The sequence below is a fragment of the Talpa europaea genome, assembly GCF_964194135.1.
Source record: "Talpa europaea genome assembly, chromosome: 8".
NCBI lineage: Eukaryota > Metazoa > Chordata > Mammalia > Eulipotyphla > Talpidae > Talpa > Talpa europaea.
In genome coordinates, this window is record NC_140075.1 from 50,128,791 (window position 1) to 50,145,529 (window position 16,739).

General features: G+C 36.4%; 1 protein-coding gene across 1 annotated transcript in view; it reads right to left on the reverse strand.

The window, feature by feature from the left end:
* HERC1 (HECT and RLD domain containing E3 ubiquitin protein ligase family member 1) overlaps nt 1–16,739 on the reverse strand; it is a gene marked incomplete at both ends in the record, with an annotated part of 154,163 nt that overhangs the window by 41,680 nt on the left and 95,744 nt on the right. Inside the window, 9 exons of the mRNA XM_084240899.1 lie at nt 1,204–1,378; nt 2,820–3,020; nt 3,970–4,022; nt 4,700–4,968; nt 5,908–6,128; nt 7,334–7,458; nt 8,516–8,747; nt 9,161–9,277; nt 14,523–14,683. Coding sequence (XP_084097025.1) covers nt 1,204–1,378; nt 2,820–3,020; nt 3,970–4,022; nt 4,700–4,968; nt 5,908–6,128; nt 7,334–7,458; nt 8,516–8,747; nt 9,161–9,277; nt 14,523–14,683 — 1,554 coding nt within the window. The remainder of the gene's footprint in view (nt 1–1,203; nt 1,379–2,819; nt 3,021–3,969; nt 4,023–4,699; nt 4,969–5,907; nt 6,129–7,333; nt 7,459–8,515; nt 8,748–9,160; nt 9,278–14,522; nt 14,684–16,739) is intronic.

Consider the following 16,739-nt stretch of genomic DNA (forward strand, 5'->3'; position numbering starts at 1 on the left):
AGTGCAAACTGGTCCAACCACTGTGGAAAGCTGTCTGGAGGTTCCTCAGTCTGCTAAAAATGGGGCTACCACATGATCTGGCAATTCCACTACTAGGGACACAAAAACAGTGATTCAAAGAGCGCTGTACCCCTATGTTTATTGCAGCACTATTTACAATAGGTAACACCTGGAAACAACCCAAATGCCCAAAAATAGATGACTGGATCAAGAAGATGTGGTATATATACACATGGAATATTATTCAGCAATCAAAAAAGATAAACTCATGCCATTTGCAGCAACGTGGATGGAGCTAGAAGGAATTATACTCAGTGAAACAAGCCAGAAGAAAAAAATCGGATAGTTTCACTTATAGCAGGAATATAGGGGATCCAAAAAAGACATCAGTACAAAAAAAAAATAATAGTAACAGCACGAAACACAAGAAAGCAAAACCAGACAATTATAAACCAGAGACATACTGCAGGGGAGGAGGAGGGAGAAGGATCAGAGGGAGGGAGGAAGGAGCACAGCGGACTGTGGTGATGGTGAATGGGTGCCTTGGGGAAGGAAACTCTATGGGGACTCAATCTGAAGGGTTGGGGGGAAGCAAATATTGTCTAAAAATTTTTTTTAATTAAAAAATGATAAATGTTAAAATAAAAAAAAAACCTAAAAGAAAAAAAAAGGTCTATTCCTGAGCCAATACCATGCAGTCTTACCTAAATTTTATTTTGAGGTTTTCTTTCAGGGTCCTTTTGCTTGCAATACTTTACTGTTACATACCCCTGCTTAATCATTTTTTAAATGGATGTATTTTAGGTATTCTTAACTTTCAGTATTATACTCCATGGTATGAACACAGTAAGAAATTATAATGGTATTTACAGGCTGACTTAGCCACACAGTTGGTCAACTCAGCAGAAAAATTCCTTCAACCTTTTATTTTGACCCTGCATCAAATGGATCAACAGCCTCCTTTTCCCATTTCAGATTACAAAATAAAATATTTGCAGATTACTCTTAATGGGATTATTTTCTACTCAAAAAAGCCAAGTATGAACTGAATGATGGAATGAGGAGAGGAGTTGATGTGTAACTTCTTTCATTTAATAGTAAATATTCAAGTTTCTAAAAATTCTCTCATCTTCTCAAACAATAGCAGATTCCTGAATGATACAGACGTTAACTCAGCATCACTTGATACAAAATAAGACTTACCTAACTGAGAGAAGTGACAGAGCTCTCATGACCATGGTTCTGGCCAGAAGGACCTGAGCAGCAGCAGTCACTCTTCGTAAAGCTATCACCCGGTCATGAGGGTTTGCTAAGGCAGCTGCCTGCTCACCTAATGTTATTCTCCCAGAAGAACTCTTTTCTACAGAGCCATGACAACCTGGAAAATATAACATTTTGTTTCATTCTCAACAGAGTAATATGAAAACTATCCAGATTACTAAAAATTTTTTGCATTCAACCTAGGTTCCAAACTGCAAGGAAATATAGCAAGTCAATGTACTTTGCTACTCATCTGGAACTCTGTTGTAAAGAATATTCCTTGTGAAAAATAGATATTCTCAGTGACTATTATAGGAGAAATATACTTAAAAATCTTCTTTTGGTTTTATTTATTTTGTTCATGCATCTCTCTGATATTGGAAAGCACAGGAAAGATACAATTTTTTAAAAAATATGCTTTGATTTACCCAAAGGACACAGAAACATCAATTCCAAAGAGCACCTGCACCCCTATGTTTATAGCAGCACTGTTTACAATAGCTAAGCTTTGGAAACAACCCAAATGCCCAAAAATAGATGACTGGATCAAGAAGATGTGGTACATATACACCATGGAATATTACTCAGCATTCAAAAAAGATAAACACATGCAATTTGCAGCAACATGGATGGCGCTGGAAGGGATCATGCTCAGCGAAATAAGCCAGAAAGAAAAAGAAAAATACCGGATGGTCTCACTCATAGCAGGAATCTAGAAAACTTAAATAAGGGACCAGGAAAATGAATAACTATAAGAAAGTGAAAATCAAAATCAATAAAAAACTATGAACCAGAGACACTTTTAGGGGGGCGGGGGCGGGAGGGGAGGGATGGGGGTCAGAATGGGGGGGGGCTGCAATTGTATGGGGAATATAAAAATAAAATTTATTATTTAAAAAAAAAATGCTTGAGTACACATAAAGGGCAGAATCACCATCACTTTATTTTGTATTCCTTATAGCAAAAAAACCCTTTTCACACAAATTTTAAAAAGGCCACAAAATAGTTTTTAGTCAGTTCAGGATCTTCTCCCAAATTAAAAAATAGTTTTCATTTTATAAATTTTCTCTTTATAACTGACAATTCATAAAAACAAGCAAACAAAAAAACCATAATATTACATTATACTTTCAAAATGTTAAAAAAAATAGCTAAAGTGGGGCCTCCCCGGTGGCGCAGCGGTTGAGCGCTGCGTTGCGAAGCTGCCGGTTTGATCCCCGGCTGCTCCCCGGCCACTGGAGGAGGGTCCCACATGGCGCGCGCAGACCTCTCCTGCCACCCGCTGCTCCCCTCAGCAGTGTACTTTGGGTCCTCTGCCTGCTCTGCACCCCGCTCTGGCTCTGGTGAATTCTCTCACCCTCCCGTGCTTCAGACTGTACCCAGTGCTTGTATAAATAAATAAATAAATAAATCTTTAAAAAAAAAAGATAGCTAAAGATAACTGATGGGGTGACACAATGTTATAGCCTTATTATTATTTGCTGTTACCTTATTATTTACCTAAGAAACAAATTAATATAAACTCTACAAAATCAATGCCGATCAGCATTTCAGTTTACCTATTTGCATCAGAGTCTCTTCCATACTGTTGGTGGCTGTTACCATTGCTACCGAAGCGCCTAAAGGATCACTATCAGGGAACTGAACTGGCTCTGGTACAATGCGTCGGTCATTTAAACCAAGTGGTCCAGCAAGTAGTTCAAATTCTTCTTCGCCTGTTAGCTTTTCATCTTCATCAACATCCAACATATCCCAGTCTTCTGAAATTTAAACAAATGTATGAATAAAAACAAGACATAACTGCTAGCAATGATTACTGTGAGATATACCTAAGATGCAAATAATAGAAAGCCCAGAACCCACAACAAGAACTATGGCACCATCTCCTGGTGACCTAACCAGACTGCACTCCTGAGGCAAAGTGACACTCTTAAGGGAAAGGACATCATTGCAATAAGATCCGTTTAAAGCAACAGCAAATGTTATAACTGGTAATAGAGGTTTCAGCTAAAAAAAAAAAAAAAAAAAAAATATTGCTATGGGGCTAACAAAGAGTTCTTAACCCTATCCATGATCATCAGAGAATGAGTTATTTCAGGTAAATGAATACTGCAGAAAAATTAATGATTAATTATTTTACTTTCCTCAGTTAGGGTGGAAAATTCAATATTTTCCCTACTTCAAAAAAAAATATGCCACACAGAAATTAACATATTTTGGTAAAATCAGTTTCTGAACTCAGGTCTCTGCCTTTAACTTTTTTTTTTTTTTTAAGATTTATTTATTTATACAAAGGCTGGGGTACAGGCCAGATGCATGGGAGGGTGAGAGGATTCACCAGAGACAGAGCCGGGAACAGAACAGGAAGGCTGACGAAATACACTGCTGAGGGGAGCACCGGGTGAGACAGGAGAGGTCTGCTTCATCATGTGGGATTCTTGCTGGCCAGCAGGGATTGAATACGCACTGCAGAGGCTTCAGACAGCTTCACAGTGCAGCACTCAATCACCTGTGCCACCAGGGAGGCCCTCTGCCTTTAACTTTTAAAACTAGAATTGTTGCTATCAAACTACCTTGAGGTTTTTAGGAAAGGTTTAAGTTAACATGTACATAAATACAAACACACACAAAGGTAAATTTTAGTAACAGATGTTAAGCAAAAGGCATATATAACAATACATATAAAAAAGAAGCTCTCAAAACAACTACCTTCATACACACTGTCCTGCTTGCCAATTAGATCTGGAGCTTGTCCCTTGTACCTGCACCAACATGAAGAACATTGTGCTTTTACATAAAACAGTTAGTATCCCAAACTGCAAATTAAATCATTAGAACATTTTAAAGAGTCATTAATAAAGCAACACAAAATTTAAAGTGTTTCATGTTATGGATTGATGTAATAAAAACTATGGTACAAAAGTCTATACATGCTTACAAAATGAATAACTATTTTGCCATGTTACTGAGGTGATTTCTGGGTCATTTATAAATCTCTTGTCATAAAGGTTTTAATAGCTGGCAGTAAGTGCAAAAACCCTATTTAAGGACAGAAAGAGTATTTTTATGGAAGCTCATTTAACAGTATTTTTACATCAAGAAAAAAGATCTTAATTTGTCAAAAATACAGTGAAAAATACCAATAAAAAGATGAACCGTAAGTCTCCTGAAGGTTCTGCCCACAACTTGCCAACAAGTCAAAGGTTAACAGAATCAAGCTCCAATGAAGGAAGTGCTGCTATGTGCTATTAGATTACAGGCTCCTAGTTATAGCAAGCATATGAATTCCTCAACCACCTCCATCCTTCCTGCCCCAATTTAGCAATCAAGGGACTTTAGAAAAGGTTAAAAAGAACTCCTTGCATTGAAAAAAAAAAGAATGAGAGATATTTTATATTCTTCATTCAGAGGCTTTGGATATCTACACAATTCTAGATACCTGTCAGAACTTGTTGTCTTAGATTTGGTCTTCAGGGCTAAGTACTTCTCCCTGCAGCTGCCACACAGCAGATAGTATGGATTTCCACTCCCACATTCACCACCAAACCAGCCATCCACATAGGAGCCGTTGCTTCGATAGCCCTGGCGGTTTGCACTACGCCCACAGCCTGGGTGATTTCTCTTCATGTGCTGATTGAAGCTGACGACACTGCATTCACACAGTTCACACACCACCACTTCTTCCCTGTCTTCAGACTCACAAACATGCTGCACAAAGTGATTTCATATCAAATTATCAGTCAATTCAACAAAAATTAAAATGAGGTAAATAGATTATGATATTAAATTAGCTACTTTGATTACACATTCTGGAATATCTGCAAGATGTTCATTAATATTATATAACAAATTTCTTTCAAATTAGAACTCAGATGACACAATCTGAAAGTGTTCTTTGCCCCTCCTCACCCTAAGTTACAATAAAAGTAACTGACTACCCTCCTGAAAAGAGTTAATAAACCTTATGATTTGTCTCATCACAAATGATTTTTTAAAAATCCCTACTATCATCTGGTAATAATATGCATCCCTATTTCCTGAATATCTAAAAAGTCATTAGGATTCACTTATTTTATTAACTTAATACAGTAGATGCTCTTTCCTAGTGGACTCACACCTATGAATTCTTCAGTCTCTCTGTTACAAAAGCATAATGCTAAAAGATGTAAACATACAAACCCAACCTATATCCTACCCCTACATAGAGGCATTTAAAAGATTTAGGTGGGCGTTGGTTCCTAGAATTAGGCATTAACAATGATAAAATGGAACCTATGGAGAAGAGCTTGCGTTCTGATGGCAAGGCGAGCACAACAGCCACTTTATATACGCAACGGAATTTACTGTGACCTGACTGATGACTATTTTGTAATCTATCTTTGATGTTAGAGTCAAATATTACCACAATATGGCTCTATTCATCTAGTCTAGGGAGAGAAGCAATAAAATCACACGGAGAATGCAACAAGAGAGACTTTTTCATATTAGTTTGTAGGTGTTAATCTCAAGTGTTAGAGCCCCAAACTTTAGAATGAGATGTAAGACTTCTTAGAGTGTTATAACTCTGGGTAACACTACTATCAGAAACTGAATGAACAGGAGGGCAGGAAAATAAGTCAGAGCAGCCCCCGCTGCAGTCACACACACCCAGGTAGGCCAATCCAGTACCTCTGGGATCCACATTCCCAGAATATCATTGTCACTGGTCAGGTCTTGTCCAAACATAGCTTCCATTGCTTCATCATCAAGATCAATTTCCAATTCCTCATCTAAATTAAAGTCGTACAATGCCCCTGGGTCTTGCTGCAAAGATATTCCTTCTCTCCGACTTTGATTCCTATGGGCCTGCACAGAGCGGTATAACCCCGCTCAGAACAAAACAAAAAAGGCATTTTATTTGCATGTATATAGTAATTCTGAATATTCTGCCAGTTCTTAACTGTCATACATGTATGTGAGAGCCTATCTCAGTTGACTTATTGGATTCTAAACATATGTTTATAAACATAAAATTGCGCCGATCACAAATATTGCCTCTACTGTAAAATAGGATACTAGTCATACCTCACAGAGCTGCTGATATATGTAAAATATTTTATAATGTTTATTTTATAGAAAAATGCTTGATAAGTGTGGGCCATTATTATTATTTTAGGTTTTTTTTTTACTTTTCCCTTTCATTATATGGTAAGTATACATTTTATATTTCCTAGGGCAGTATCCATTTCTCTTTGTTCCCATAAATTACTGAATCATTTATGTTTTAATATTTCAAGAATCAAACTCTTTCATGACATATCACATATCTTAGCTTTTAGTTTGGAAAATGTTTTCTCTAAGTAACACTTCACATGCCCAAAACATAATTTTAGAAGTATTTTCCTAATGTAATGTAGGACTTTTTTTTTTTTTAAGATTTATTTACACAAGAACTGGGGCACAGGCCAGAGGCGCAGGTGGGTGAGAGGATTCACCAGAGACAGAGCGGAAAGCAGAACAGGCAGACTCTGGGAATTGAACCAGCATTGCAGAGGCTGCAGACAGCTTCACAGCACTGCAATCCCCTATGCTCAACCCGCTGCGCCACCGGGGAGGTCCTGTAATGTAGGGCTTTATCTTTGCTAGCAGGGCTTTATCTAGTGATGAAGACTTAAGTTCCACAGAGTTCATCAGAAAAATCAGTACCTAGTTCTTTCGCACAATACGCTTTCCAGCAACTTCTCACCACTGATGTTAAAATTTTAAACATCCATCTTCATTTATTAAATTATAAATTGTTCAGAGCAAAGAGAACATTTACAAAATTCCTCAGTACCTACAAGTTGCCAGTAGTCATCTATACTCAGAGGGAACTTAAAAAAATAAATCTATGAATATGTACTGTGATTTCAATTATGTAAAATTACATAAGTACATAGAAAATAATATGTAAATAGTTGTTGTATTAATGCAAAGAATTCAGTACTTAATATCATTAACTTACATTTTCTTTAATGGTGCTGATAAAGTGACTTTAAAATAGAAACAAACTATATGATACTTGCACCAAGAGAAGGATGAGCGACATAATTACCTGCTCTTGCTAGCAATGTTCGAGCAGCTAAATCAAACTTGTGCCTTCTTGTTACTGCTGAGCGACCCCTAGCTGGTGGTCCACTTCCAGAAGCTGCATTTTCTGTGTGATCCATATTATCAGGGCTAAAAATACACGTTTGAAAGCAACACAAATTTTTAAAAATCATCATGAATAAAACACAGATGTGCAAGTTTGTTGGGAGGGTTACTTTTGCCTCCAAATATTACCAAAAATAAAATGTTTACAAAAAAAACTTTAAAGCCTAGCCATTGTCCCTCCCTCCCAAAGTTCCTAAATTATAGATTATGTCATACAGGCCCGAACAATAATATTATCTGATTTTTGAACTGTGCCAAAAATTAAATGATGTTTAATGCATATTCAAATTCATAAGAGACAGCTGGTCTTAACTAAATCCTAACTGATTAAATACTTAAAATTTGAAATGATTAGGAATCCTTGCTTAGGAAAAATAGATAATTCAAAGTAGGTTATGAAAATATTCACTAAGCTTGTACAAAAGTCTACATTTTACATAAGACACAGGTCTTGGTAACCACATGACTTCATTTGGACTAAAATGAAACTTAAAAGTAAAAAAATACTGAAGGAGCAAGATTTAGGAAGAATTATATTTTATGGAATACTTTATTATAACATTTAGCATTTTAGGCTAAACTCCTTTTGAAACTTTTTTAAAAAAGGGTATATTGTAACAGATATTAAAAACAAAAGAGATGAAAATAGAGACAGAAAAGATTTAAAATTAAAAGCCCATTTCTAGCAAATGCATTGATTTATTAAAGCAATTTCTAATATTAAAATGAACATTCTACTAAGTATGTTTACCACATATGAGATAAAACTTTTCCATCGGGATGTTTATTTCAAAACAAATTTGTTTTAATTTTCACCTTTCTCTATTCAGTTCAATTTTATATAAAAGTGATTAATTTTATTCTTTTCATGAAGGTATCCTTTCCAAGTCAAAACTTGTCATGTCATTTCTACCCTTCACAGAAACAGAAATTTGTAACTAGAATTTTAATTTTTTCATGTATCTCTAAGTTACCAGTTTTACACACCATAAGAAGCATCTATAAAGGGAAATAAATTTATGGATTATTCAGTACACTATTTATAAAACACAGACCAGGAATACAGAAATTGAAATTTTACCTTTCACTAAAGCCCTCCTCTATTTCAGCAGCATCAGCTGATGGTATATCTCCTGGCGATTGCAAATAACAGGGGTCATTTGACTTCCCACTACTGCCCAGGACTGCTGCTCCATGCCTTGAGTCAGCTGTGCTACCTGACTGGGGCTCTTCCTCATCCTCATGCCCAGGGTGCTCTATCATCCACATGGCAAGGACAGTGATGTTTTGGGCATCAGCCTCTCCTCGAGCACCTCAAAGGAGTAAAAAAAAAACTCTGATTAGTGACCTTGGGTAAAATAATGTGTTATTCACACTATCAGTTTAAGACTGTCTGCTATCATAAAGTACCATGGCTTTATGTATGCTTAAATGGAATCTTATGTAACTTTTTCAATAAATTCTGGTCTGCTATTTTTAGACAGAATTAAAAAAACTGAATAAACCAATTAGCATATTAGTTAATTGTCCAATACACTGTATAAAAGAATTAAGATAGTAGAGTAGTACACATCTTCAAAAAAAAACCCAGAATGTCTGCTATGATTCTACTGTAACTACATCTTATATTAAAAATCTTACCAAGCATATGGCCTCTTAAAAAAATGTATCACCTTTAATGAGATGAGACTTGTCATATTTGCATATACATAAAAATTTATCCTACCTGTGGCTTCCATGGCTTTGGCAATCTGTCGGAGAGAGAACCCCATTTCCAGCAACGGTACTGCAATTGCTGGAGGTGGAGGAGAAGTTGAAAGCCTACTGCTTGGATCTGATAAGGCTGAGACAAAACAAAGAAAAGCCCTAAATATCACTACACACCATGAGTAAAAATTGTTCTTATTGTAACCACAAGTCTCCAATATTTTAAGACTGTCCAAACTTAATGATTTTTGTCCAAATTTTATTAAGAATCTGCTAAATGTTACAGTATTCGTAATAGCTATAGTACAGAAAACTGCTTTTTTAAATTCCCCCTTTTTATTCATTGCAAATTTTCAAATGCGTATCTGTAAATTCAGCACTTAAAAAAATTCACTAAGTGGATAACTGTGATTAAACTTATTGTAGCTTTTTAAAATCCTTCATAAAGATAAACCTATAAATATAAAGCAAACTTGCTAAAATTTTTTAATATTTTATTTTAAAATTCTTCCTATTTACAAAAAAACCTTCAAACTTAACAGAAATTTACAAGACTGGTACAAAGATATTTTGTAAAAGGTAAATAGCAGACATAATACCTCCCTGAATACATTTATTTATAAATTCTACAAAAAAACCGGGCCTCCCTGGTGGCACAGGCGGTTGAGCACAGTGCTGTGAAGCTGTCTAAGCCTCTGCAGTGCCAGTTTGATCCCCGCTGGCTGCAGAGCAACCACATGGTGCAGCAGACCTCTCCTGTCTCTCCTGCTGTTCCCCTCAGCAGTGTATTTCAGACAGTCTGCCTGTTCTGTTCCCCGCTCTGTCTCTGGTGAATCCTCTCACCCTCCCGCACATCTGGCCTATACCCAGGTTCTTGCATAAATAAATAAATCTTTAAAAAAAAAAATGACATACTCCTGCATAGCCACAACACAACATTCAAAGTCAGGATATTCACACCATTATCATTTAACCTAGATTCCTTTCTAATTTCACCAAAAGTGCTGACAATGTTCTTCATAGCAAAGGGTTAAATCCAGAATCATCTTTCAGTTTTCTTCAATCACTTGACACACTAAAGATTATAAGCCAGTTATAATGTAGAATGTCCCTCAATCTGGGTTTGATGTTTCCTCATGCGGTTAAATTCAAGTTGTGCAAGATCTTTATAACAAAGCACCAAAAAGTAATGTCTTTTCACTGTATTCTAAAAATGGTACTGATTTTAATTTTTTCCATTACTTGTGATAATTAACTTTGATCACTTGAGCTAGGTATGGTATCTATCAGGTTTTTCTACCATAAAGGCATTGTTCTTTTTCTCTACATAATTAATAAACTAGTTGCATGGAAATATTATGGGATAATGTAAATATCCCATTTACTACCTAGCATCCACTTATGTTTATTGGCTAAATTACTATGATGGTTGACGGACAATGGTTTTCTAATTCCATCATTTTTAGATTTATCAGTTGGTAATCCACTCTACAACAAAGTTTCTTCTTTTTCCATTAATATAGAGTTATAGATTCTTATTGTATTCATGGGTTAGTATTTTACTATAGCTATGATTATTTTGATGTAAGAAACCTTCCAGGTTTAGCCAGTGAAAAACCTGTAATCTGGTCTCTAATCCTTGAGGCATTTGCCCATCATTCTCTAGCACTTTATCACTTTTTGGCAGAAGTTATTTCAGGCTTATTTCATACTCATCCCTGAAATCAGCCATTTTTTCCCTGAGGAGATCTGGGTTACTTTTACTAGAGAATAGTGTTTAGTAAACAAGATTATGGCACTTGGTAAGCTTATTGTTATTGAAGTATCACTGCTTCCAGGCACTCTCAGAGGACAGTGCTAGTGGAGACTCTTCTCACTCTGCTTGGCTCTGACCTGGTGCTGGGTCATGTGACTATTTCCTCAGCCCCCTTTGGACTCCAATACCCTATGTCGGACTATTTCCACATACAAGGAGACTTCCTCACCCCAATCTGGCTCTGATACCCTAGTCTGAGCCACCATGCCATGTACCTCCCAAACCATGCTGATATGAATGCCTACCTAGCTTGGTCTCTCTAAAATTGTTTGAACTGAACTGAATTGCATTAGAAGGGAGGGGGTTTGTGAAGAGGGGAAAGAAGGAAGAAAGGAAGGAGGAAAAGACTAGAGTGGCAATATTCCTGATAAGTCTAATATATATGAGGTAACATATATATTGGATTTACCCTCACCTTTAACATCTAAAAAAATAGATGAAATATATTAGTGACCTGCACAAAAGGAATTCAGGCAGTATAAAACAGTGATTCCCGGGAGTAGTAAGACAAATGGAGTGAGATATACAACTGCCTTAGCTTACTGCCCCAAGAGAATTTCTCCAGCACAATGCAGTGTAGGAAGATTGACTTTAAACTAAACTTGGCGATCTCTACAAATTGATTACACAGAGAATTCACGAAGGACAAGGTGTCTAGAACTCACAAGGAAGAATACCAGAAAGGAGAGGGCTGTATTGAAAGGAGAGAATTGCAAGGAAACAGAACTCCAGAAAAATGAAGAGACAGTTTCTTCCCCTCAAGTCCTCAAGTATGCATAAGCAGCAATTATCCAAAGCTAGGGAAATAAGCACCAAGGAGGAGAGGGAGCAATCCTGGAATTTACACTCGGTTGGGTGAGTTTTCGTTACCACATGCCAGAATGAAAAAACGTTGTAATGCATAAGAAAGCATTGGATAGAAGACCAAAAAAGGTTAGAGAAAAATTAGACCCAAACTAAAAGCTCTACTGGCCCCACCTAACAAAGCTTAAAAGAAGTCTTAAAAGAATCATTTCCAAGTGACTTAACTATATACTAGAATAAAACAAAATTACATTGAAAGAAATACAAAATATCTAGTGCCAAACGAGGTAAAATTCACAATGAAAATAAAATTAAAAGTTTACATTCAATTAAAAAAAATCACCAAATATGTATAGAGACAAGAAAATAAGGAAAGAATGTGGAGGAAAATCAGCAAGTAGTAACAAGTCCAGAAATGAAACAGATGATGAGTAGAGAAAGATAAAAACAGGCATTGTAAGAACATTAATTTCCTATACATTAATATGCAATATGTAGAAATTAAATTGTAAAATTTCTATACACAAATTTTCTGTACATTAATATATAACCCCCAAACAATACTCGAGGTAATTTTTCAGTCATTCAGACATGCACAAAATTCAGTTTTTCCATTTATTTGTTCCCAGCAAAGGCTGAACAAAGTAATACTACTCTGCCTTCTTATTTTAACTCAGACTATAAACCTTCCTTTTCACAGTTTACTTAGTATTTTATTTTACATTTTTGTGCATTTTGATTTCACTGTTTAAAATAGACCTCAAGCGCAGTGCTGAAATGCTGTCTAGTGTTCTTAAGAAAGCTGCTATGTGCCTCACAAAGAAAATGTCTTAGCTATAAGCTTCATTTGGCAATGAGTTATGGTGTTTCTGGCCATGTGCTCAAAGTTAATGAGACAACAAGATATATTAAATATGATGTGTTTAAACAGAAACACACATAAAACAAGGTTACATATTGATGCATAGAAACTTAGTACTGTATTTCACCAAGCAACTGGTGTTCACTTTTTAGACTAGAGTAAGTTTCTAGAGTATAGCTGTTCTAATAGTAAGTACAGATTATTATTCCATTTAACTCAGTAAATCAGAGGAAAGACTGAGTTTGTGTTAAAGACATGGAGGGAGAAGACCTTGATCAAACTTTTAAAGATGAAAACTACAATGCTTGAATGGCAAAACACCCTGGATGGGATTAAGAGCAGATTAGACACTACAGATGGAAAGATGAGTGACCACAGGATACAGCAATTTAAAAAAAAAAACTATTTAAAATGAAACTCAGAGCAAAACAACCTTCCACCCCCTCCCCCCAAAGCAGAGTATTAGTCATCTGTGGGACTTCAAGTGCCCTAGTATACATATAATTAGAGAAATTGCAAAAAAAAAAGTCTAACTTTAAAGATAGTTAATTAAAAACCCACAGATCCAAAAAAGTTATATGAAGAAACCTGCACAGTGCAGGTCATATTCAAACAGCTTAAGTCTAGTGATAAATAGAAAAATCTTAAAAGTAGCCCAAAAAAGGCATGTCACATCAAGATTGTAATGACAAACAACTTATCTTTGGAAATAATGCAAGAAGGAATATGGCAGAGCAACATATTAAACTATTGAGAGAAAAAAGAATGTCAGTTAAAATTAGTGCCCTGTGAAAATATATTTCAAAAATGAAGGTGAGATAGACTCTTGCAGACATATATGAGTCAGAAGAATTCATCACTAGCAAACCACTACAACAAATGGTAGAGGAAGTCTTTCAAGCAGAAGGAAATGATACCAGCTGGAAAGCTGGACTCACGTAAAAGAAGAATCTCAGAACTGTTAAGTGTGTGGTAAGTATGAAATACATCAGTTTTTTAATCTCTTTAAAAAATAATTGACTGTTTACAGCAAAAACACTAACAATATATTATGGGGTTTTATAACATGTAGAAGTTGAATGTATAATAGCAAAATTATAAAAAGCTAAGAAAGAGGAAGTGAAAGCATACTGTTGTTAGGTTTTTTTACTGTATACTAAATGATATAACTTGAAGGTAGATTATAATTAAAAATATACCATAAACCTGAAAATAATCCCTAAAGTTACAATTCAAAATATAGCTAATAAGCCAACAAAGGAGACAAATGAAAAATAAAAAAATACACATTTAACCCAAAAAATATAAACAAAAAAGGAACAGATAAGACAAACAGAAAGATGGTAGAATTAAACATAACCATATCAACAGTAACATTAAATGTAAAAAGTCTAAATACCTGGTTTTCCAAGTGCACATGAAATATTTATCAAACCAAACCATATTCTGGGCTATAAAACAAGTCTCAATAAATCTAAAAGGATCTGAATTATAAAAGGTATGTTCTCAACTGACAATGAAATTAAAAATCAATATTTGGAAATCCCCTAATAGCTGGAAACTAAATAACATACTTCTAAATAACCCATATATCAAAGAAGATGCCAATGTTAAATTAGAAAGCATTTTAAGCTAGATGAAAATTAAAAACAACATTTCAAATGTTTGGGTTGTAGCAAAAATTCATGGTACTAAAAATGCCTATATTAGAAAAGAAAGGTTTAATTCAATCTATAACTTTAAAACAGAGAAGACAGCGCAATTGGATGTGACAGACCCTCCTTTAATTAAAATCGTGGCTTTACCTTCAATGAAGACAAAATACAAAGCCACACAATAAGTTCCACACATCTAGAGTGCCAAGGGGTTTGGGCATCATAGTACATGATGGCAACACACCTGTGCGATTAGCTGGTCTTGCTGACTGGGAATCAGGAGAAGTTAAGCTTTGCCTCCTTCCTACTTCATCAGAAGGAGAAGTTGGTAACGATGATATTGGAGGAGTCTGTGCACGACGTGTGGGAAGTACAGTAGTAGTTGGGTAGCTAGAGAACATTTGCCTTTTAAGAATACAATAATGGTTAGCATTAAAATCCAAATTAGAAAATAAATACATACATCACAGTCTTCTTACGGAAGAATATGCAAGAATATGCAGCCTGAATACTATACAGGTTAGTTATAGTTTAATGGGAGGGCAGGGAAGGGAAAAAAGAAGAAATCTAGTTTTTTTTTGTTTAAAGATTTATTGATTTATTTATACAAGTACTGGGTACAGTCAGAAGCGCAGGAGGGTGAGAGAATTCACCAGAGCCAGAGCGGGGAACAGAACGGGCAGACTGATGAAATACATTGCTGAGGGGAACAGCGGGCACAGCAGGAGAGGTCTGTGCACCATGTAGGACCCTCACCGGTAGCCAGGGATCGAACTAGCGCTGCAGAGGCTGCAGGCAGCTTCGCAGCCCAGCACTCAACCGCTACACCACCAGGGAGGCCAAGAAATCCAGTTTTTTTTTTTTTTTAAGATTTATTTATTCATTCATTCATTCATTCATTCATTCATTCATTTATACAAGCACTGGGGACAGACAGAAGCGTGGGAGGGTGAGAGAATTCACCAGAGCCAGAGCAGAGAACAGAACAGGCAGACTGATGAAATACACTGCTGAGGGGAGCAGCAGGCAAGGCAGGAGAGGTCTGCGTGCTATGTGGAACCCTCGCCGGCGGCCGGGGAGGGAACCGGCGTTGCAGAGGCTGCAGGCAGCTTTGCAGCCCAGCGCTCAACCCTTGCGCCATCAGGGGAGGCCCTAAGAAATCCAGTTTTAAAGTTCATTATCTCATAAGGTGATTTTACTATAAAAGTAATAAAACTTTATCATTTGTTTAGCAAAACATCAGCAACATAGCAGGTTGGAAAAATATAGCAGTTAACAAAACAGACCAAAAAAATATCCTTGTTGGGGACTACCTGGTAGAGTTAAGTCTGAGCACTGTCATCACTAAGGCCTGAGTTTGATCCCTGGCCAGGGAGCTAACCCACACAGGGCATAGCAGACTTCTCCTGTCTCATCCACTGTTCCCCTTAGCAGTGTATTTCAGTAGATCCATCTGTTCTGCTCCCCACTCTGTCTGGTGAATCCTCTCATCCCCCATACCTCTGGCCCACACTCCAATTCTTCTATGCAAAAAAAAAAAAAAAGAAAAAAAAAAAACTTTAAAAAATAAAAAAATCCCTGACATCATGGATTTCTCCTTCTACTATAATACTAGTTTTCCCTACTAACCAAAAGTAGAGTGTTTTTTATTTGGCATGATTCGGTAAGGTTATTTTTGGGTCTGAGAATGCCATAACTGTTAATTTATATGCATACATATTTGAACATTCCCAAGCCCAAAAACTAACCTACCAAATCATACAAAATAGAACATTCTACTTTGGGAGAGCAGGGGAAATCTGCACCAAATGACAGGGGTATTTTGGTAGGTTAAATGATAAAGTGTTTTTTTTTAAGATTTATTTATTTATACAAGCACTGAGGTACAGGCCAGAGGTGGGAGGGTGAGCGAATCCACCAGAGACAGAGCAGAGAGCAGAACAGGTCAGAAGAACCTAAATAAACTGCTGAGGAGAGCAGTGGGTGAGACAGGAGACGTCTGTCGTGCCATGTGGGAATCTCCCCACCAGGCAGGAATCGAACCAGCGCCACAGAGGCTGCGGACAGCTTCACAGCACTGCACTCAACTGGCTGTGCCACCAGGGAGGCCCCAGGATAAAGAAGATTTTTTAAGGATTGATAATTTACAGCTGCTTCAAATATAAAATCACTAGCTACCCATGACAATCTTAACTCATCTTAATACAAAGTAAGAGATACCTTAATATGGATATTAAGATATAATAATAGATACCTTAATACAAAGTAAAAGATATCTGCCTAGTCAACTAGCACAACTGAAAACCATCAATGAATGATAAAACAGCTGTGTAAAGAAGGAAAGGTATAGGAGAGTCAGCCCCCTCAGGCTGAGGCAGACACTGGCAAGAGAAGATCCTCACTCACTGACTGTTCCTCAGATTTGTCCAACAGAATGACAACATTAAATTGTCAAAAAATT